Source organism: Copidosoma floridanum, unplaced genomic scaffold (assembly GCF_036245765.1).
Source record: "Copidosoma floridanum isolate Cflo_tuat_1 unplaced genomic scaffold, Cflo_Japanese_pri ptg000030l, whole genome shotgun sequence".
NCBI lineage: Eukaryota > Metazoa > Arthropoda > Insecta > Hymenoptera > Encyrtidae > Copidosoma > Copidosoma floridanum.
Window position 1 is genome coordinate 4,136,420 of NW_028321907.1, and position 21,982 is coordinate 4,158,401.

Sequence of the window (21,982 nt, forward strand, 5' to 3'; positions counted from 1 at the left end):
TCATACACTTATTTCTCAAACAACCGAACACGCAACTGATCTGCCCTATATACCTCGAGAGAAACACAATGCAGGGATATAATATAACGTATGCCTGGCGGACACGCATGCATATAATATATAATACCCATACGATGCATCATGGCAAGTGTGTCTTGCCTACGCGCACACATACACACATAACTGCGACTCCTCCGTCGACCTCCGACTCTCTCGGGGTAAAACTAAGTATATATATATACACACTTTGCTCTCCCGTAGGTATAAACTTACAATCAGTCGCGTCTTGATGACCGAGTCGGTCTGGCCGGCTCAGGTGTACACAACTGTATAAATATACATCCTCCGCGGCCCGGTTACCGGAACAACGATTTTCATCAAACACTCGGTACTTACCCGTACCACTGTCATTGAATATTTTTTTTTTTTTTTTTTTTTTTATATATATTACAATACGTTTTCCGTTACCGATCCACGTCCGATCGGCGACAAAGTGTTTGTGCACGTGCGAAACGATCGATAAGACGCGCATCATCATTGACACTCGGAGATCGGTAACGAGAACAACTCAGGTGAGCAATACTTTGTACAGTCCCTACAAATCATATACACCTTTTTTATTATTATTATTATTTTGTTACTTCGTTTTGCGGTGAAATTCGCTTTTCCACTTTTAATTTCCTCAATTTCCCCGTTGCAGTCATACCTTCTCGGATTCGAATGTATATATACGCGCAGATATATATACATTCGTGGGGCGCAATTAAGCTCGATTCTAGGATTTTTATAAATAATCGGCGCACACGCGTCCAGTGCGGCGAAAAGCCCACGCGTGTGAGTTTATGAAACGCAGGCGAGTACAGCTGTGTTAATGTGCGGGTCGAGTTGAATATAAAAAAAAAAAAAAAAAAAACAACCATATACGTATACAATCGTGAGGTATGTGGAAAAATATCCACGTAGTCGTATCGACGGAAATAATGTTATTTCAGCTCTTTTGAGGGACGTGAAAAGAGGAAGGAAAAAAAAAAAAAAAAAAAAAAAAACCAGTTGATCGGTCGCTGGAGTTTTACGGAAAGGGAATATAAAAAAGGCGTAGCGGCAGAAAAAGCCATTACGGACTATCCAACTATATAAAATATATATACATGTATCGTATACACTTACGTGGTGTATGGTACATTATGTTGTAAGATAGTGACGTGTGTGTCGCGGCTACAGTGACTCACCGGGAACAGTACTTTTCGATCTTTGTCTTTGGAAGAAGAAGAAAGCTTCTGTATCTATATACACGCTCGTACTTTCTTGTACCTTGCATATACCTTGATTTTTTTTTTTTTTTTTTTTTTTAGCTAAAAATACTTTGGCTTCTAAAAATACTACGGAATTTTTGCCTAATTTTTCAATCTTCTCTATAGTCTCGGACTAATGAGAAAAAAATAAAAACAAAAAATCGATCCATCGCTATCCTTTTGTAGCGAGCTAATTTTGTGTCACTGGAAAAAAAAAAAAAAAAAAAAAAAAAAAAAAAAAAAAGTGCAGTAAAAATACAGACACGTATATACATTTAAAATCGTATGGCCGTACACATATATTTGTATGTACAGGAGTGCGCGCCTTCGGATACCGTAATCAAGCATTGGTCTTCCAAATGCGCGTTGACGACCTTCGCGTGGATTTTCCTTTTTTGGGGGGGCCTTCCTTTTTAACGTCAACCTTCTAAGGCTCACACACGATACAGCGTATAATTTGCCCATATCGAAACGCCCGCGCTTGGAACACACTATATTTATATTCACTGCTTGCAAAAAAAAAAAAAAAGACAGTATTTCTTGTTGTTTACCTTAATCGCGCAAAGGTCGCGAATGCCGGTGCCGAAGGTCTTTTCCCCGTAAAAAGTGACCCAAAGCCGCAAACTGCCCGAGAGAAAGAGAGTGAAAAATCTCTCTGAGGTCGCGCGCAAACACATTACAAAGCCCGATCGGTCTTTCCCCCTCCCCCGCCAAGGTCCACCCTTTTACGCGTACAATCACCCACAATATAATATATACATATATACTTACCAACGCTTGCAACTTACAGTTGAATATGCTGAGATTCGCGCGAAATTTTCAGAAGACCCGATGATACACCGACCACGATCGAGTTGTGGCTCAAGAGTGTCGTATATCGTAGGCTTTCCGTAAAAAAAAAAAAAGGTGGACAATGCGTTGTGATCTTTCGCAATGACGGGGTCTTGCATCAGCTACGAGGAGCTGCTCGAGCAAGTGCGGAGGCTCACCAGCGAGACGATTTTCCTCCAAGAGCAAGTGCAAGCTCCGGACTTTTCGAGTCTCACCGCGAGCACGGGGGACATTTGTCAAAGCTCGTCGCCCGGGCAGCCCCGTGATGAACTGCTCTCCCGGTGTAGTAACGGCCAAAGGTAATATACACATATTATGAGCTTGTATAATAATATTATATAGTGATGTGTATATCGATGGTGATGATGAAATGGCAAAAAATTGTGCAGCAGAGGCTCGCAGTCGAGGTACTCGCTGCCGGTGAGCTTCAACGGGGCCATCACAATTCCCCCGGGCGATCTGAACTCACGGCTGACGGCTTGGCGGGAGAAAAATCATCGACTTGGGGTAAGGCAACTAACAGGTTTGATGCATATCGGGTTTTAGTGGAAAAATCTTGCATATTACAATCTACAGGGGCCTTTTTTTGTTCATCGTATTGTTCACTAGAAAAAAATGGGCCAAAATCAAATTATTTATTTATTTATTTTATTTTTTTTGGGAAAAATGGCACTTTTGTCGATTTTACCCTTTTTCCTGTAGAATATTGAAACTATGTACTTAATTGTTACGATTTCTAGACAAATGTAGACCCCGAAGGTGTTCAAAGTATATATTATATACCTATACGTATGGAACTTCTCGTATTATTTTACATGGTACACTGAGGGAAAAAAATATAATAGAAATAATAGAGATTCCAGAAAAAATTACCATTTTGCTCAGTAAAATCGGACGCAAGTTGGCGAAAAAGGAAAAAATTGTTATTATTTTTTATACTAAGGATTATTGTTATGATAGTAAAAATTGAAGCAACAATCTTTACTGTTAAAATTAAATAACTGTTTCCTTTTTCGCCAACTAGCATCAGATTTTACTGAGCAGAATGGTAATTTTTGCTGGAATTTCTCTATTAATATTTCTATTATATTTTTTTCCCTCGGCGTAAGTATCATGTAAAATAATCTTTGCTTCGACACTTGCCCGAACGAACGTCAGCGTGTGGATGAACAATATGACACACACACACACACACGAGACGAGGTGAGAGAAGGGAAGATCAGTGCTCGCTGCTATACTTACGGCTTACTCTCCTTTTCGAGAGCGACATGCATGTGTATACTATATATATATAATATAATAATACACTCGTTCCGAAAGCCGGCTGTACATAAGTATTACGCGCAACGAAAGTTTGAGCGAACCCCTTGATTGCGACTATTACCACGGCCTCGAGACGGAGACGAGGAGGATACCAAAAGTCGCCCAAGCGAAGAGAAATCCCAAAAGGTCCTGCTGTGCGGGGCATCGGCAAAAAAAACCTCCTCACCCTCGTTGGCCTTTTGGTTCGCGGCGAGACACACCCCCCGACAGTTTGTCTAACTCTGATCTCTTTTCGCGAGTGCGGTTATCAAAATAAGGTCCACGCGAATTGACAGCTAAGCGTATATATACGCTCGGAGAAAATTGAATCGAGAAAAAGAAGAAAAAACAAGTACTACTGTATACAAATGTACGTATACGTTAACGCGCGCTCAATTCTAATGAATTCGTTACGCGCGCGCTCGAGGATGAGAAAAAGAAAAATTTAATAATTACACCTGCACCCGATGATAGGTATATAATATACTTAAATAAGTATATCAGCGCAGAGTCGGGGAGAAAGTTCGGGTGTTGGTGTGTGATGTAAAGATTGCGGGGAAGGGATATGATGTGCCCACCACGTGTTCATATAAAATGCACGTGCATCGGTATAAATATATAATGATTTGTACGATACAGTGTATGTATATGTATATATGTAACAGTTACACGCGAGTGAAATGTTGTTGAACGCGCGGATCGCTTTAATGATAACAACACGCGCTCGTTAATTGTATACATAAGTATATATCAACGGCCGAGCAGCGGAAAGAAAAAACCTCCAACTACAGCTCGTTGGGAAAAAAATGAAAACTAATCAAAATTTACATTTAGCATTGGCGATGAAAGATTTTTTTTTTTAATGAATTTAAAAAAAAATGTGGAGCAGCCCGAGATACGATAAACGATGTATATTTATACCTACATCCTGCGTAATATATATACACGCACACAAACACACACACGTTTGTGTGTAAGTAATCAATGAAATCGTCGCGTGGGGCTTCGGTTGCAGTACCAGCATCAGTACCAGCGTCAGGAGCTGCGAGCTGCGGAACGAGAGCGCGGCTCTCCGGATAGGATGATGCCCCAAGAAGGAGGAGGAGGCTGCGGTAGACCGGCTACCGTCATCCCCACGGGCGTCATCTCCGCGGTCAATTTGCGACAACCTGCTACGGAAGTACCGGACAAACAACGCTGCGGCTACTTATCCGATGCTCTTGAATCTCCACAGGTGAGTTTTTTTTTTTTTTTTTTTTTTCCATCGAATATACTTATAATAAACGATCGTAAGGTCATCCTCATAATATTGTTCATTTGGATGTCGGTACGTACACCCACACGCGTAACTTTCGTGAATTTCAACCAACCTGTTTTCAACTTTTTTTTATTTATTTTCTTTTCTTTTCTTTTGTATCATCAATAACAATAGAGACAGAGATATGGTGTTTTACGCGTACGCGCGCACATAAATATAATATGTTATGTTGGCCGTCGTCGTCGTCGTGCTTTAAAATATCAAATAAGTTTACTTATGCGCACCGCGGATTATTAGTGTTCCTCTCCTCCATAATTATGTGGTAGGGTTTTATAATATATACTTCATTGTACTTACCCGCATATATATTATACTTACTCTCCGAGTGCAGCTGATGGAGTACGAAACAAATTTAACACCCTCATCGCGGGGACTAATTGAATATGCACTTGTCGTGCTTACTATGTATATACATATATACACCTATAACACACGTTATACGTTGAAAATATAAAAAAAATATAGTGACCTTGAATGCTTTAAAGCAGGATATTGTGTATGTAATTATATATACCTACGATGTTTGGCCTTAAGCTATATATACAATTGTTAATGGTATTCGTGTAAAATGTTAGTTTAAGGGATAAGATGATATATATTTTTTTACAAGCTTGATGTTGATGATGCAGTACTTACAATTTTAGTCGAATTGGTGGTACCTACTTATTGATTTTTCGTCGTCGCGGTGGCAGAGGGTGTGCATATATGTAGGTATAGGGAGCGACCCTCCTCGTAGCGTGTATATATATTTTTGCAGCCTTAATAACCCGATATATGACCCACCCCCTGTAACCACCCCTAGCCGCGCCTTACAGTGATATATATATGTATATTGTATACGTACGCGCGTTAGACGAGCGCACAGTAGTTAACTTGGGTGTAATAATAGTAATATGCATCACTTAAGTAACGAGAGTCTCTCTCTTCTGACTCTTCAAGTACCTATTTTTATTTTATGGAAATATACACACAAGTATACATATACTTATAGTGAGTTTGTACAGCGCAAAGAGAGCGCGTGCAGTCTAGATTTTATATGAAGAGAAAGGAAGAAAGAGAAAGAGAGAGAGAGAGAGCGCAAAAAGGAGGTGTGCATCATCGTGCATGTGGTAGCGAGGAGAGTGGCGAGTTTGCTTGGAGTGTCCTACGGTGAATCATACTTATTTATTTTGTTTATTATTTAATATAGGTAATTATTGTTTTAAACAAGTTTATGTGGGCATAGGCTGTAGATGTTTACCGCGCGATAGTACACAGCTGTAGATCAAAAATATCGAGACAGTAAGTACCAAGAAATATGTGAAAAAGAAAGAAATGCTTAAAACTCTGCTTTTTCTCTCTAGGGAAGCCTGCATAACATGCATGCGTTTATAGGTAATTTTTTCCATCGTCTGGGCTACTTACTTGTGAGCCTTTTATGCCTTTTGTCACTAATGATAAGTCAGTATACTTAATACTTAGAATCAAACAGAATCCTTACAGTGCAGTTTACTTACTTGTACTGTAACTTATATCGCCGTCGTCGTTGTTCGCCGAGTCCGTCCCATTGAATTGCGGCTACCATTTTTTTTATGAACCTAGTCGTTCAGTGTATAAATAACCCCCAACAGTTGTGTGTGACATGTCAGGCCGCATATACTCAAAGGGCATCGCTTTCCTTTGTCTGTGCTGTTGCTGTCACTGATCCATAAATCCTCTACTTATCGCTCTCTCTTCCCCTGCAGCTGTCACCAGCTGATCGCGATTTTTGGTTTGACACTAAGTACGTACGCCGCGCGTGAATAAGTTTTCTATCGTTCGGTTCTTCAAAACCGTGGTGTTGCACACACCCGCAATTTTACCTTCCTGTTCGCGGTGTAGTCTACGGGTAGGCGTGTACCCTGTCTCGTGTTTACATTAAAGGAAAAATTGTTCGTCCCTTGTGTCCAAAGTTACTTAGTCTTTTCTGGGGAATAATCTTTTCATTGCTTTTCTTTAATCCTGCTGTTACAGTTGCATCAAAACAATGATCAGAGTTGTGACAGAAGCAGCACCAAAGGAGACAATCGTCCAAGTTCTTCTTTGCAACCCCATGCACTGACGCACTTCTATGAATCTTGGCCAACAAAACAGGATCCGTCGTGGCTGTCAAAGTCAAACACAATGCAAAATGTAATTACATTTTTTTTTCTCCACTGTCACGTGTTTGGTTAACTTAATCATTCAGCAACATTTTTTTTGCAACCCCATCATCAACCATAAAACTGCCTTAAAAATCGAAAATAAAATTTACAGGAGCTGGTTGATCCAATGAGTTTGTCGTTGTCTGGCAATAACACGAGCTTTCTCTCTGGAATGGACCAAAGCCAGAGTAGGCTTGGAACTAGAATGGACCAGGTGCACAATCTTCTGAGCACGCTAGGCAATAGCGGCAGCAACAGCGGCGGACAAGAAGATATGAGTGCAACCTTGCTCTCTATGAGCAATTCGGTGGAAAGCTGCATTGTAATGAGGCAGTCTGGCTGCCTTCCTATTCTAATACAGCTAATTCATGCACCTGGACAGGATCCAGACATACGAGAGCGGGCTTCTCGAGCACTTTACAATGTCGTGCACGCTAAAGTCGACGAAAAGTCGCGTAAGCGTGAAATCCGCGTGCTTCGTTTGCTGGAACAGTTGAGGGACTATTGCCAAATGCTGAGAAGCTCCCTGGGAATGAGGGTAGAGTCTCAGGATGAGCTGGAAAGGCACCCAGGTAGTACAATTGCAGCTCTAATGAAACTCTCTTTCGACGAGGCTCATCGGAATGCTATGTGCCTGCTCGGAGCCTTGTACGCCGTCACTGAACTCATTGAGATGGATCATGCGGCGCACGGAAGCGACAGCATCGATCAAAATTGCATTACGTTAAGGCGATACGCCGGCATGGCTTTGACCAATCTAACATTTGGAGATGGCAATAACAAAGCTCTGCTTTGCTCTTTTTGCCAATTCATGAGAGCTTTGGTGATTATAACATATATTTGTTTAAACCTTTTTTTCATTTTACTACAAGGCGAGCACAATATTCATAATCTTAACTTTAATATTCGTTTAATAGGTTTCGCAACTTAGAAGCCCAAGTGACGATTTGAGACAAGTTACAGCCAGCGTTTTGCGTAATCTTTCATGGAGAGCCGACAGCAGCAGCAAAAAGACGTACGATCATACATATTCTATTTTGCTAATCAAACTGTCTCCTACTTAAAAAAAATTTATGCAACTTGAATAGTATAAAATTTAATCTGACATTTCATTTTCTTATGAAAATAGTTTGCGAGAAACTGGAGCTGTCGTTTGTTTGATGAAAGCTGCAATGGAAGGACGCAAAGAATCGACTCTCAAGTCCATTTTATCGGCTCTTTGGAACCTCTCGGCTCACTGTAGGGTCAACAAAGTCGACATTTGCGGTGTCGAAGGCGCTCTGGCATTTTTGGTTGATATGTTGACTTATAACGCTCCTTCAAAAACATTGGCAATCGTGGAGAATGCTGGCGGAATATTAAGAAATGTATCGAGTTACATAGCCGTTAGAGACGATTATCGCGCCATAGTGAGAGAACGCGGTTGTCTCCAAGTTAGTACTTTCTAACTGATCCCCATTTGAATTTTTTACACCAAGCATCTCGGATGATACATATAAATGCAAACAATAAAATACTTTTCACAGGTTTTACTAGCACAGTTAAAATCTCCCAGTTTAACAATAGTTAGTAATGCTTGTGGTACGCTATGGAATCTCTCGGCGCGATGTCCTCAAGATCAACGCCTACTTTGGGATCTCGGAGCTGTTCCCATGTTACGAAGTCTTGTCCATTCAAAGCATAAAATGATATCGATGGGTTCAAGTGCTGCTTTGAAGAATCTTTTTAGTGCTTGCCCAAATGCAAGTAACCTCGTGCACATGGATTCAACAGCGAGAGGTCTTGGACTTCCTACTTTACCTAGTCTAGCAGCTCGAAAGTAATAATAATTTAATAATATACTACAATACCATTTTTATCTTTTAGTTATGTTTGTTCTTTGTAGTATTGTTGGTATCACTTTAAACGTAAACATATAAATTTGCAGACAAAAAGCTCTTGAGCAGGAGATTGATCAAAGTTTAGCAGAAACTTGTGACAATATTGAGCCAAGCAACTCGCCTACAAGCAAAGAAGATAAATTTTCTTTTAAGTTAGACCAAAGCTATGCTGCATCTAATAGAACCGGGAAATCCGCAAACCATCGCCGGACACATAATTCAAGTCAACAAGCAGGTTCTTCAGCTCATAAGCTGTCTTTGAATTTTCCTCGCAGCGAAAGTAGAGAATCCATGCGCTCCGTCACTAGCACGCAATCTGATACCGTTTTTGAAAAAGTTAATCGTCAAGCGCGGCACAGTATGATGCCTTCCGAGTCGCACAATAAACAACAATCTATGTCTTTACATTCGGCGATGGATTATACTTCTGCCATTGCAGCTCCTGAATCTTCGAAAGGTTTTGTGTACCACTTTTATTACAATTAAAGATGTTTCTAAGTTTTTGTTTTTTCTCAAAGTTTCATACATTTCAGGACTTGCCGAAAAAAAATACACTCTCCGCTACATGAATGCTATTCCAGAACGTTTAAAGCCTGGCGAACCATTACCGGACTTGCGTGGCTTGAATTGTTGTAATTCAACCATATCATGGACCGTAACTCCAAATCAAGATGCTACGGCCTCAAACGGATTTCTGCACTCGTCGGTTGAAAATAATTTAGCGATTTCAAACTCTTGCGATCAATTATCATCGAATTCTAAAGTATTTTCGAATTCTGAATCTGAAAGCTTTCTCAATTCTGTCAGTTCTAAATCTAAATCGGCATCTACATCCAATAATGGCATGAATTATGGTACATATCGAAAAGGCAGCAAAAAAATCGCATCTCCAATTAGGGATGATTTGCCAAAGAATCATCCTCCAATGAATTTTGGCAACCTTTTAATGAAACATTCAGAGGAAACTCCTATGAAATATGAACAAAATCCGGAGCCAGAACGATCGGAAACAAAACCAAAAATTCCCGAAGCTAAACAACAAGTTTTGTTAAATTTCAATTGTACTAGTAAACAAAATAATTTTGACCTACAATCGCAGAACGATGTATTAACTTCAAAAGCCGATTCTCTTCGTTCTACTACCCCTTCTCGTAAGTATTCATTAAAATTATCATGCCCTTGCAAATAAGTAGCCATATTGTTGAAAATTTTTTTTTCTTTCTCTATAGTAGAGAGTATGCCAACATTAGAAGCGTGTAATTCTTTGGATAGTGACAGTGCTATTTTTGAAGAAGACCGCAATTCTGAGCGAAATTTGAAAATTTCAAATTTCAGCTTACCAATTGGAAATTCATGTAGTACACAGTTACTTCAAGATTCCAAAACAGAAAAAAATGAAAAAGCCTGTTTGAAAACTAATAGGTAAGTAAATAGATAAATATTGTTTAAAGATCATACAAAGATGTTACATACATATTATTATTAATAATGGTTATGGATTTTTTTTAAAGATTGGAGCATACTACTAAAAAAACGGATCACATAAAGTCACCGGAACTAGAACAGCAATTGCAAGACGACGATGATTTTAGCGAAGTAACGCATACTAATGATTATTACACGGTACAAGAAACTTATACTCTTGAAAAGAAAATCCAAAACGACAGTCAAAATACTTTTGTAAATGACGAATGTAGTATATCCCAACAATGCTCTTCGACACTTAGTTACATTTCTGTAGATGATGAGAATTCTTTGGCCGAAGTTGCTGATAAAAATCTAGTTGAGCCTTCTGAAATCAAAAGCGACAATCAACCGGTTACCTCTTCGAGCTCGGAAAATTTTGAATCTTTTAACTCCATTGAAAGGTCAGAGCAAGCTCTTTTGGAGTTGTGTATCAAGACTGGAATGTCAAAGGCGGAAACTATGCTGTCGGTTAACGTTTCGAGGGATGAAAAATCAAAATCAAGTGACGCGGTTGACGCTTTACACAAACAAATGATTTCTGCAAATAACTCTGATTCCACTCGTGAGCCCATCCCGCAACAAATGGTAATATATCATTTTAATTATCCAGTATTAAGTAATGTTTCACACATAATAATTTACGCTTGTACTTGTTAGGAGGGAGAATTAACGAACAAAAGTCAGAAGCAGGAAGAATATCGGAGACAGCAAGATGTAGATGCAGCAATAGCATCTGTCGATCGATTAACAGCTGCATTTATTCAACAAAGTGAAGCAATTCGTATGAAGGAGAGTCTGTTGAGCGAATACACGTGGAATGATGAAGATTCACCTAACGAAGTGTCGTTTCCCAGCATAAGCCTAAGCGTACCACAAGTAGCTTCATTCAAAAGTGATCTAGATTCAAATAATCAGAGTATCACACAAACCTCTTTAGAGCCTTTTGCGATGGAAGAGCACTCCTCATGCGCTTTTCAATGCTCAAGCAATGATTCTATGACAGAATCGAAAATCATCGAAATGGAAGCCATCAAGCTTGCAAAGGCTGTTGTTAATGTTGACCCGAATCAAGTTAGCTTGGCATCTATTAATCTTGATGAAATTAATCCCCCTTCGACAATGGGTAGTCTTATCTCTCTAACTGCTAGTATTGGTCTTACAGATAGTCATGTTGATAACTCTGGAGGTAGCCTTTAAAGTTAAAAAAATTTTTTTTTTTTTTTATTGCTGCTTAAGCGCAACTGTACCTTTAATATTAATCATTTATGCTTATAGCAGAAAAGGATCAGCCAGATTCTCTTCCAGTTGTGTTGTCTTCATCTTGTGGTGGCCGGAAGAAATCTTTACCCATTGGAGTTGTCGCGCGACGTGCCTTGAGTCATGGACAAAATCGTACTGCTAGTCTAGAAAACCTTTTAAACGAATGCAACAGCGCCAATCATTCACAGCTGGATAATGTCAAGCCTCCATCTATAATGGATGAATTGTTGGATCTCGCGGATATGGAAAATAGTATGTTGAGTGTAGCGAGCATAACTTCCGAAATCGCAGATAGCAAAGATAATGATTCAGTCAGTTTGACCAATGGTGATATTAATTTCGATCTCATCAAACCAGTTGCCAATGTCTTGTCACTGACTTGCATGAAGTAAATATTATTATTTAAACAGTTTAAATGTTTTTGTAACCTTTTTTAACGATAAATTAATTTAACTTTCAATAGATACGCTAATGCCATGCAAGGAAGTGGGAGTAATAGCCTAAGCGAATGCTTAGAAAATATTAATCCTCCTTCTCTTTTTAACGAAGTTAATCAAATGGACGAGTCGACAATTGAATCTTCCACACGTTGCAATGATACAATGTGCAGCGATCTAGTAGACCTTGGTAGTAGCGATAAAACTACGAAACTTTCATGTGCCCTAGATGAAAGAATCGAAGATGTTGCCAATGATACGGATTATGCTATCACACCGATTTCCAGTGAATGCTGCAGTTCTGTTGAGTCTACACCGAAGCGTCGCCTTTCGAAAAATCAATCAGGTATATTATTCACAGATCATACAAGTATACATTTACTAATAACAAATCAGAAAGGTAATTTTTTTATTATATCATCAGGGCACTTAACACCAAAGCAAAAAAGGCAGTTGGTCAAGGAAAGATATAAGACGTATACAATTGCAGCTGAGATAATTAAAAAGGAGCAAGAAGATTTAAAGAGACAAGAACAAGCCAATGCTAATAATGGAGAAAATACAATGAAATGTATGTCAGTATTAAAACTAACACCAAAACAACGCAGGCAGGAAGACAGAGCAAGATTCCAAACCCAGATTTTGGATAACTCGGTACTCAGCAAGCCTGTAAACAATGAAAGCACAGAGAACAAGACTCAAAAGTTTGAAGGGCCTAGTGAAGAAAAGTCAACTCCTGTTTTTAATGCTCCGACTCCGATAAAAAGTGGTATTCCCATGCTCAGAAAATTCTCCGTTAGTAATAGGACATACAAGATGAAACCAAACTCCGAGTCTCTAAGTTCGAACACCCCAACTAAATGTGATAATGTAATGATAAAAAACGAGTCCAAAGGCTCGGGGCCATTTTCCACCTCTAACGAATCGGAATTAAATCTCACGGTCCGTGAAGCCCACGAAAACGAGCTAATTGATCAAGAGGAGTCACTCTCGAACTCTCCCGATGCCAAAAGTCAAAACTTTATCGTCGATGTCCAGGACAATTTGTACGAAGCACGGAATCACTACTCGGAAAGCGATAATGATGATAGCGACGATTTGTCCGGTAACGAAGACGAAGGGGAGCATCAAAAACCTAAGGGGCCCCGAATCGTAAAACCGGGAACGCTTCGGCGTGATTTGAGCGTCGAGTCCAACAGTACTGACAAGTCCGAGCCAGAGCCTCTGGTTAAGGGAATCCGTGGCCGCAGAAAGCCTCTCTACTCCAAATCGAGTACCAGATGCTCGACGCCACAGAGCTCGCCTCTGAAGCAGATAGTAGCCGGGGTTTCTCCCGTTGCCATACCGCCCATTAGTCGCAGCAACAGTTCGCCCATCGTGCGAGCGACGAGAGCCACTACGCTTAGGCAGAACAACAGTGCCCAAAAGTGCAGTGGTGGATTGGTGTCGGACAGACGGGTTACGGGGGCTGCCGCGAACTCTCCGAGCCAAACTTCAAGCAGATTGCGCACCTCGATCCCGCAAAAGTCCCCCGCGGCTCCGAGCTCAGCCTCTGCCAGACGACAGGCGGACTATTCGCAGAAGCACTCGGAACTGCCCTTCAAAGCTTTGGAGAGACAAGGGACTTTTACCAAAGACGAGCCTGAAATGGATAATGTACCTACGGTCGTTCCAGCTTCGCCTTACAGAGGAAAGCCTACCGCGAAAACGGTTAAACCCGGTGAGTACTTGTTGCCTTTTTTTCCATCTTGTACCTTATAATGCGTTTCCTTGTGGATCGTATAAATTAAAAAACTCGTTATTTTAGCTGGTAACGTGTCGCCAAAAACATCACCTGTTCATGGAAAGTCGAAAATTTCCCCTCGAAAATTACTTCCTCAAAGGTCCGTTGCGTCAGCCACGAAGCTTACAAAGACAACAAGCGTGGAAAAAATATCTGTTGGAACCAACATTCCAATTTTAGCGAAGCGCGCTTCGACAAATTTGTGTTCCCCGGTGGTAAAATCCTCGTCCAATTATCAAATCGGCAGTAATGCAGTTTCACTGGGTCAGCGATCGAATAGCAACTCCAGTATAGTCTCGAATCCTTCGAACCAAGCGAATCGTAAAGTCAAAGAAACTGCAAGTAAAATTGCCACTTTGTGGAAAAAAGTTGAAGACAGCAGAAAAAATCAGCGATACGAGAAACCCGACACGAGGCAATGGATTACGCCGAGTGCGCAAGTTCGCTCTCCTCGTGGCGAGAAAGATCAGACTTGCAATCTTTTTAGAAGTTCTACGTTTGAAGGCATTACGAAAATTTCAAAAGTCTCGAGTCGAGGTTTCATTTCACCGACCGCATAAAGTTAAACTTCCGGTCTTGAAAGCGTTTTCGTTTCGTCCCAGTGCAAATCTTATGAAATAAGACAGATTGTTAGTTTTTATTATTTATTGATTTTTTTTATGCTTGACTCGATAAAACATAGTGTTCTCCATTATATTATCGTTTTCAAATTTCATGATTATTCACACATTTGTTATAATATTCTTGTACTCGAGTGGATGAAAATTTAAAAAATTTCTCATTTTAAATTCATGAAAGGCGTTTTGTTCTTTCTATGTAAGTTACTACAACCAAAAAAAAATATAAATATATGTTTAAGGAATTTGCTCAAAATATTTATCGTATAAAATGAAAAGCTAATTAATGGCTAAACAATATGAATTACATATGAGTGGGAAATTGTGATTTATTTTAAGATTCACAGTCTTAATTAGATTTAAAAGTATTTAAAAAAGTTATTCTTAAGATTTTTTGATAATTGTGTTTGTTTGTTTTTTTTCTTTTTTTGTATGAGATACTGTAATTAAAGTGCTAGTTGAAATACAAACAAGTGTCAAAAGAAAATGTGATGATACTTTCGTTCCTTGACTTGGATTTGCTTTAACCAATAACGATCCATCCAAGTCAAAGATCATATTTTAAATATATGACTGAGTAACGTTATTCCACTAATATTTATTTTAATTGAATAATCTTTTTAAAAGTTAGTTTTGCGGCTTTCAGCCTTCTTGATCCTTGCTGCTTGGCAGCTCCTGCATGCGTGATGATTGGCAAATAGGCTGAAGAACCCGTATTCAGAATAATGTGCAACGACCAGACGACGGATCCCTAGAGCTTGACTGCAGATGATTTTGAAATAATAAATAAATTTTTCATCCATCGCCAAATAATTAATTTTGTTTCATTTGAGATATAACACCCATGATCTTCGACACACCTTTATCCCTGTGCCAGGATTTTCTTCACTTAACTAGGAAATCATGGGAAATCAGTCCTATAAGATCGAATTACTGTATAAATCAATATTTTGTTACATTAATTTTTACCTATACGTAAAATTTGAAAAATAATTGCTCCAATGTTGAAACTTACTATGTTCTCTTGGTTTTTTTTGGTATCAGCTACCTGGGAGCGACTGAGAAGTTAAAAGCTGCAAAACTAACTATGCTGCTAAATCAAGTAATTTCTAGTAAGTAAGACGATTTTGTTCAATAATTTGCACTTAGTACTTGTTAAAAAACAAACTTTATTAATCATTTATGTACAAATATACAGTTATTCTGGATGCTCGTATAAATTAATGGCCTTATCCTCAGCAACAGACATAATTAAGTTATTTTTTGTAGGATGATACTTAACTCCCCATACCTGAAAGTAATATCTTCTTAAATATTTATGTAACAACTTTTTTTTTAATATTTAAGTTTCACGTTACCTGGTCAGTGTGCTCATGAAATGTGTGCAAACATTGTCTTTGAGATAATTCCCAAATTTTAACTGTATGATCAGAACTACTAGAAGCAAATTTTTGACCATCTGGAGCAAATGTTACACCAAGTACCCAAGAAGCATGGCCAGACATTGTTCCTGCTACATTGGCGTCTTTTCTGTAAAAGTGCAACATAATGAGTGAAATGCTATAAAATTCTTATAGCAAAAGGAATTTTTTAAACTTGAAAAATTATTATTCACATATCATATAACTTCATGTGTCCATCATCACTAGCTGTTAGAAGTAATTGCGAATCGGGTGAAAAACATAAAGAACGTATTGGCATAGCATGACCTGGAGAATAGTTAAAGTTATACAATCGCACAATACATCGAGAATCAATTTATATCAGAAGTAATCATACAAAAAATTACCTTCTAAAGTTTGTAAGACTTTTCCATAGGCAACATCAAAAATATTTATGATACCATCAATGGCTCCACTCGCAATATATTTCCCATCTGGACTCTAAAAAATGTATGCAATCATGTCAAGTCATAGTTATTGAATTTAATAATATAATAATCGTTGATTCTCACATAAGCAACGCTAAGAGTGAATTTTCCTCCTCTTGTGTCCAAAGTTTGCTCTTGGCCTCCATTTTCGGCACTGTATAAATGAATTTTACCAGCATGACTACCAGACACAATATACTTATCATCTGGAGAGAAACACACTGTCCATATATCGACAGGACCAACTTCAGTGCTAGCTATTTTTTCTCCTGATTCCAAATCCCATACTCGCAAGCTTGAATCCAAGGAACTGGAAGCACATTCTAAAATAAAAATCAAGTGTTTGTTAGACTCCAATCATTATGTGCTTCTTCATGAGACAAAGGTATAAAATGAATCTTACTGGACCCATCAGAATTCACAGCAACAGACACAACACCCAAGGAATGACCAGTAAGTTTGTGCTTAAGTTTTAAGCTTCCATTTTTGTGTTCCCAAACTTTAACTGTATCGTCTACTGAACCAGTGATTACATACTCGGGATCGTCTTCATTAGATTGCATGGAATCTCTGTAAAATAATTATCATTATTACCCTCCATGAAATAACACAAAAGAAAGATAGATTGACAATAGATTCAAGTACCTGGAGTCTTCGTTCTCTACTAGCGTTTCTTTCTTCTTTTTTGGGCAACCCCATGCACAAGTCCAAATGCTATCTTCATGAGCATTTTCAGTTTTATGAATCAAAGAGAACTAGGAATCATAATATGTACACACATTAGTGTAAGATAAACATCTAAGTAGTTTATACTTTAACTTGGAAAGAAAAAAATATTCACCATTATCTCGGAACTAGTTTTTTATCGATGTTGAACTCCAACATAAATAGGTATTTAGTACCTATGAGAGCAGTACATGAATTTATGTGAAAAATTTGTTTTTGAAAATAGTAACCTTATCCAAGGAGCATTTAACAACTTCGGGTAACCTGAGAGTATTAATTAGGTAATTTATTAAACTATAAGATCATAAGTTTAAAAATTACAATTTCAAATGGTTCTGTTTTAATAAAAGATACTGTAAAAAAAAAAATTGAATAGAAAAGACCTTTTTTGGAATGAGTACCGGTATAACTTACGCACCGTGTATATCCACGTAATTACGTTATAATTTATAATATTACGTATAACTTGTGTTACGAGCACAGAGTTACAGTTGACGTTGCTTAAGTTTTTAGAAATTATATATTAAATATACCTATAAGTACACAAAACTTCAATTTCACAGTAAAATGTGACTCAAAGTTACATTTGGTACGATCAGTCCACCTCTAGCTTGCCATGTTGTTATAGTTGTTTGTTGACTTATTTAAAGAGTGTATCAGCGCCATCTAGCGTTTCGGATTTCGCGGACGTAAGCAAACCATTTTCTAGGGGAACCGTCTTGAAAAAGTCCCTAGATTCTAGTGTTTTTCGGAAGAAGTAAATCTGAAACGCTAGATGGCGCTGATACACTCTCTATACGCGATGACAAATATGACAATAGACAAACTGCGCTATGGCTGTTACAACTTCAAAGTTTTGCCAATAAAAAATTTTAAAATTGAATTGACAATTGACAATACGTACCCCACATACCCACATTTACCAGAATCTCTGGCATTTACCGGGTTGTTGTAGTTTTTTCCTGCAAACGTAGCCGTACCTTGTGCTTGTTTATATTTTTTAGTTGGACGTCGTCTGCTTACCTTAATGCATGCATCATGTTGATGTTCGAGTGAAAGTTAATTTGTTGTTAATTAATTTATTATTAATTGGTCATGCTGATGCCATATATTTTGTAAACATGAATTCAAAGATGCTGTTGTGTAAAGTGTTATTTAGGCCGTTTACATTCAGGACTACGTTAGAGAGGAGGTAAATTTTATAACATTAATTATGTTTTTAAATAGGTAATTAATCAGTGATATGCTTTTTTTCCAGATACCTCAGAGTGTTGCTCGCAAGCACTTACTCAACGGGGAAGGGCGAGTTAAAAGACTACGAGATCCCGGTAAAAAAGATCCGTAATTTCAGTATCATAGCTCATGTGGATCATGGCAAGAGTACCTTGGCTGATAGGCTTTTGGAAATGACGGGAGCCATCAAAACGAATTCCGGAATGCAGGTGTTGGATAAGCTGCAGGTGGAAAAGGAGCGTGGCATAACAGTGAAGGCCCAGACAGCCTCGCTCAAGTATATGCTTGATGGCGAGGAATACCTGCTTAATTTGATTGACACGCCTGGGCACGTTGACTTTGCGTCCGAGGTTTACCGTTCCTTGGCAGCTTGTCAGGGTGTTATATTGCTAGTCGACGCGAACGATGGTGTACAAGCTCAGACGGTGGCCAACTTTTATCTTGCCTTTGGCAACGACCTCATGATTATTCCCGTGATTAATAAAATCGACCTGAAGAATGCTAATCCCGAAAGGGTCGTTAACCAGTTGGCTAATCTATTTGACATCGAGGAAAACGAGATCCTTAAAATATCTGCTAAAAATGGTACAAATGTGGATCAGGTCCTAAAAGCCATTGTCATGAGAATACCTGAGCCTCCGGCTATTAGGGATAAACCATTGAAAGCGCTTATTTTTGATAGCTGGTACGACCGTTACAAAGGGGCGGTTAATTTGATTTATGTTAAGGATGGAATTATTAATGTCGGTGATCAGATTACGTGCTATCACACTGAAAAATCTTACGAAGTTAAATCATTGTCATTCTTGAGACCAGATGAGGAGAAGGTTCAAAAAATGTAACGTATTCAAACACGTACGTTTTTAATAATAAAAACTTAAAAGTTACATTTTCGACCTAGATACGCGGGACAAGTAGGCTGCCTTACTTGCAACATGAAATCCAGTGATGCACAGATAGGAGATACAATTCATCTGAAAAATATGCGTGTGGAACCACTTCCTGGATTTAAAATCGCAAAGTCAATGGTTTACGCTGGCGTGTATCCCATGGATCAGTCGCAATATTTGTCTCTTAAAAGTGCTATCAACAGATTGACTTTAAATGATAATGCAGTAACAGTTATTGACGAATCCAGGTAAAATGTTACATTTTGTATGTATTTCGTTTACAATACTTGAAGCTTGAACTGAAATTCGTTATAAATTACAACTATTAGTACTTGATGAATTATTAAAAATTTGTTACATTTTTCAAGTCCAGCATTAGGACAAGGTTGGCGCCTTGGTTTTCTTGGGCTTTTACATATGGAAGTATTTTGTCAACGTCTCGACCAAGAGTACGATGCTCAATCAATTCTTACCGCACCAGGAGTTACATATAGAGCAATAATTACATTGAACAACAAAAAGATTGACAAAAACAAAAGCAATGAAGTTTATTTTAGTAATCCATCCCATTTTCCCAATCCACAAATAATTGAAAAAATCTATGAACCACTAGTATTGGGAACCATTATAACACCAGGTATCGTAAAATTTTTTAATCAAATACATTTAAAACCACTTGTCTAAGATAATAAAAAAAAAATTTGAATTTGTGCTTTATATATAGATACTTACATCGGACCTATTATGTCTCTATGCTTGGATAGAAGAGGTATAGAAAAACTAACAAAAAGCATAGATAGTCATAGAATAATGATTCAGTTTATCTTACCTCTTAATGAAATAATTGTTGATTTTCACGATGAACTTAAATCATTAAGTTCCGGATATGCAAGCTTTGACTACGAGGACTATGGCTATGAACTATCCAATATAGTAAAAGTAAACAATAAAATTCAAATACATTATATTACGGATTTTCAAACAGATCAAACAATTAATTTTTTATGGAATGATTGTAGATGGACATATTATTGAACGGAAATGTGGTCGAAGAGTTAAGTACATTAGTTCACTGTACTAAAGCAACAGAGAAAGCAAAACGAATGTGTACAAAATTATTGGATATAATACCTCGGCAACAATTTCTTATTGCGATCCAAGCTTGCGTAGGGAGTAAAGTTCTTGCAAGAGAAAATCTAAAACCTTACAGAAAAGATGTTACAGCCAAATTGGTATTATTAAAAGAAGTTTATCACCATTTGAATTTAAATACGTTAAAGAGATTTTATTTAAATTTTTTTTTTTTTTTTTTCAGTATGGTGGTGATGTGACAAGAAGAAAAAAATTATTAGCAAGACAGGCGGAAGGTAAAAAAAGACTTAGAATGATTGGCAATATTGCTTTACCTCGAGAAACATTCATAGATGTTTTAAAAAAGTGAAATATTTTGAAATTACAATTGGGATCTTATTTCCATTCGAAAATAACAAATGCTTTGTAAAAAAAAAAAAATCGTAATAAACATGTACCTATTTTGTAAAATATTTCATAGTGATTTCAGTAAAAGAAAAATTCTTAGAATTTATGTTTTTGCTAAAGGTACTACGTTTTTAGTAATCACCATCTTGTAAAATATTCTTCATGATGTAACATATGAAATTTTATCGAGGATTCTTATTTCGAAATTCGGTTTTCATCGAAATAATATCCTTTTTGTTTATCTATTTTTAGATATATTTAAATATGAAAAAATTTTCGTGCGTTTTATTTTTCTTTTTGGGCGTTATGGAATATAATCATTCAAAAAAATTTGCAAAAAAAAAAACACTGTTACAAACCGAATGGATTTCAATCCAGTTCGTATATTCGTGGTGGTGTGCCCAATGAGAGAAATTTGGCCAATCGACGCTAAAATATTTTTATCACTTCATTTCAAAATTTCTGTTCAGTCACTAACGCGTCTTTGAGTGCTTGATCAAAAGTTAATACGCGCGAGAAGGATTTAAGAAGCGACTTTGTCTTGTGTGTGTGTATTGTTTAAAAAACAAATTAATGGGAGGGAGGACATGAAGGACAAGACTAAAGTCTTGTTCGAACGTGCATACAAAAACTAACAGTCGTTTTTTGGAGTAGTACTCGTGGCGTAAGCCGTCACATGGCACATAAATCATTTAAATGACTTTATTTTTAAATCACAGTTTTGATTCTAAGAAAAATTAAAATAATAAGGTATGCAAACGTCAGGAGAAATGTTTGAGTTTTGAGTAATTACAAGCAGTGAACGACATTTGACTTACACCCCAAAATAATGAGTGTTTTATGAAATAAGGAATAATCGAGATTCATAATTTATGAACTTGTATATATTCATATTAAAATAATCGCGAATGGATTTGTTACATAAACGTACTTTGTAAGACATGATTTCATTGCAATTTTAGTTAAAAATGATGTTGCATTACATTATAAAATAATACATTTGATATAGTTTCTTTGGTTCTAGCAAAAATTAAAATAGTTTAATGAAAACCTGACGACAACAATGACGCTTTTAATGTATCGCTCATATGTTTTTCTTCAAATCGAATCGTTATCATTTCAGAAATGTATAAATACATATAAAATATTACTGAAACAGTCAAGAAAAATTCGTCGCATTTCTGTAATAAGCTTAAATTTAATACTCCTAATGATGATAGTAATAATTATCATGATGTATAATATTGTTTGTAATCATAAGTTTTTGTCTATAATTGCTTTAAAAAATCTACGATATTGTTAAAAACCGACAATGCAGCAGAGTCTGCAAATTTTATATAAAACCATATTTTTTTTAATCATACATACATTAAATTGGTGGGCTCAAGTGGTGTTTATTTTTTGTTACTTTTTATCGATTTTGTTATTGTTAAAA

General features: G+C 37.4%; 3 protein-coding genes across 5 annotated transcripts; 2 read left to right on the top strand and 1 right to left on the bottom strand.

Annotated features, from left to right (window-relative positions):
* Positions 1–2,225: 2,225 nt before the first annotated feature.
* On the top strand, positions 2,226–15,410 carry LOC106639548 (uncharacterized). Its single transcript, XM_089596335.1, has 17 exons — positions 2,226–2,422; positions 2,516–2,630; positions 4,441–4,659; positions 6,736–6,894; positions 7,018–7,728; positions 7,823–7,920; positions 8,035–8,338; positions 8,432–8,724; positions 8,833–9,242; positions 9,319–9,936; positions 10,015–10,207; positions 10,297–10,837; positions 10,910–11,438; positions 11,528–11,900; positions 11,976–12,295; positions 12,374–13,669; positions 13,757–15,410. Exons 1-17 carry the CDS (start codon positions 2,226–2,228, stop codon positions 14,290–14,292), a joined length of 6,912 nt encoding a protein of 2,303 aa, XP_089452461.1. The 3' UTR covers positions 14,293–15,410.
* An 88-nt stretch (positions 15,411–15,498) lies between these two features.
* Positions 15,499–17,572, bottom strand: LOC106639549 (WD repeat-containing protein SL1-17). 3 transcript variants are annotated; one of them, XM_014353225.2, is made up of 9 exons: positions 17,479–17,572; positions 17,061–17,121; positions 16,865–16,974; positions 16,623–16,789; positions 16,304–16,542; positions 16,139–16,232; positions 15,965–16,058; positions 15,708–15,879; positions 15,499–15,640 (listed from the first exon to the last, which is right to left on the bottom strand). In XM_014353225.2, the coding sequence occupies exons 2-9, from the start codon at positions 17,061–17,063 to the stop codon at positions 15,548–15,550; spliced, it is 972 nt and encodes a 323-aa protein (XP_014208711.1). In that variant the 5' UTR covers positions 17,064–17,121; positions 17,479–17,572; the 3' UTR covers positions 15,499–15,547. The 3 variants fall into 3 exon arrangements, with proteins under 3 accessions (XP_014208711.1, XP_089452802.1, XP_089452801.1); XM_089596676.1 differs by having other exon boundaries at positions 17,061–17,209; XM_089596675.1 differs by having other exon boundaries at positions 17,061–17,209; positions 17,364–17,572.
* Positions 17,573–17,732: 160 nt separating this feature from the next.
* On the top strand, positions 17,733–20,526 carry waw (Translation factor waclaw). The gene is made up of 7 exons (XM_089596674.1): positions 17,733–18,137; positions 18,204–19,016; positions 19,080–19,316; positions 19,437–19,705; positions 19,793–20,007; positions 20,088–20,300; positions 20,384–20,526. The coding sequence occupies exons 1-7, from the start codon at positions 17,977–17,979 to the stop codon at positions 20,507–20,509; spliced, it is 2,034 nt and encodes a 677-aa protein (XP_089452800.1). The 5' UTR covers positions 17,733–17,976; the 3' UTR covers positions 20,510–20,526.
* Positions 20,527–21,982: the final 1,456 nt, after the last annotated feature.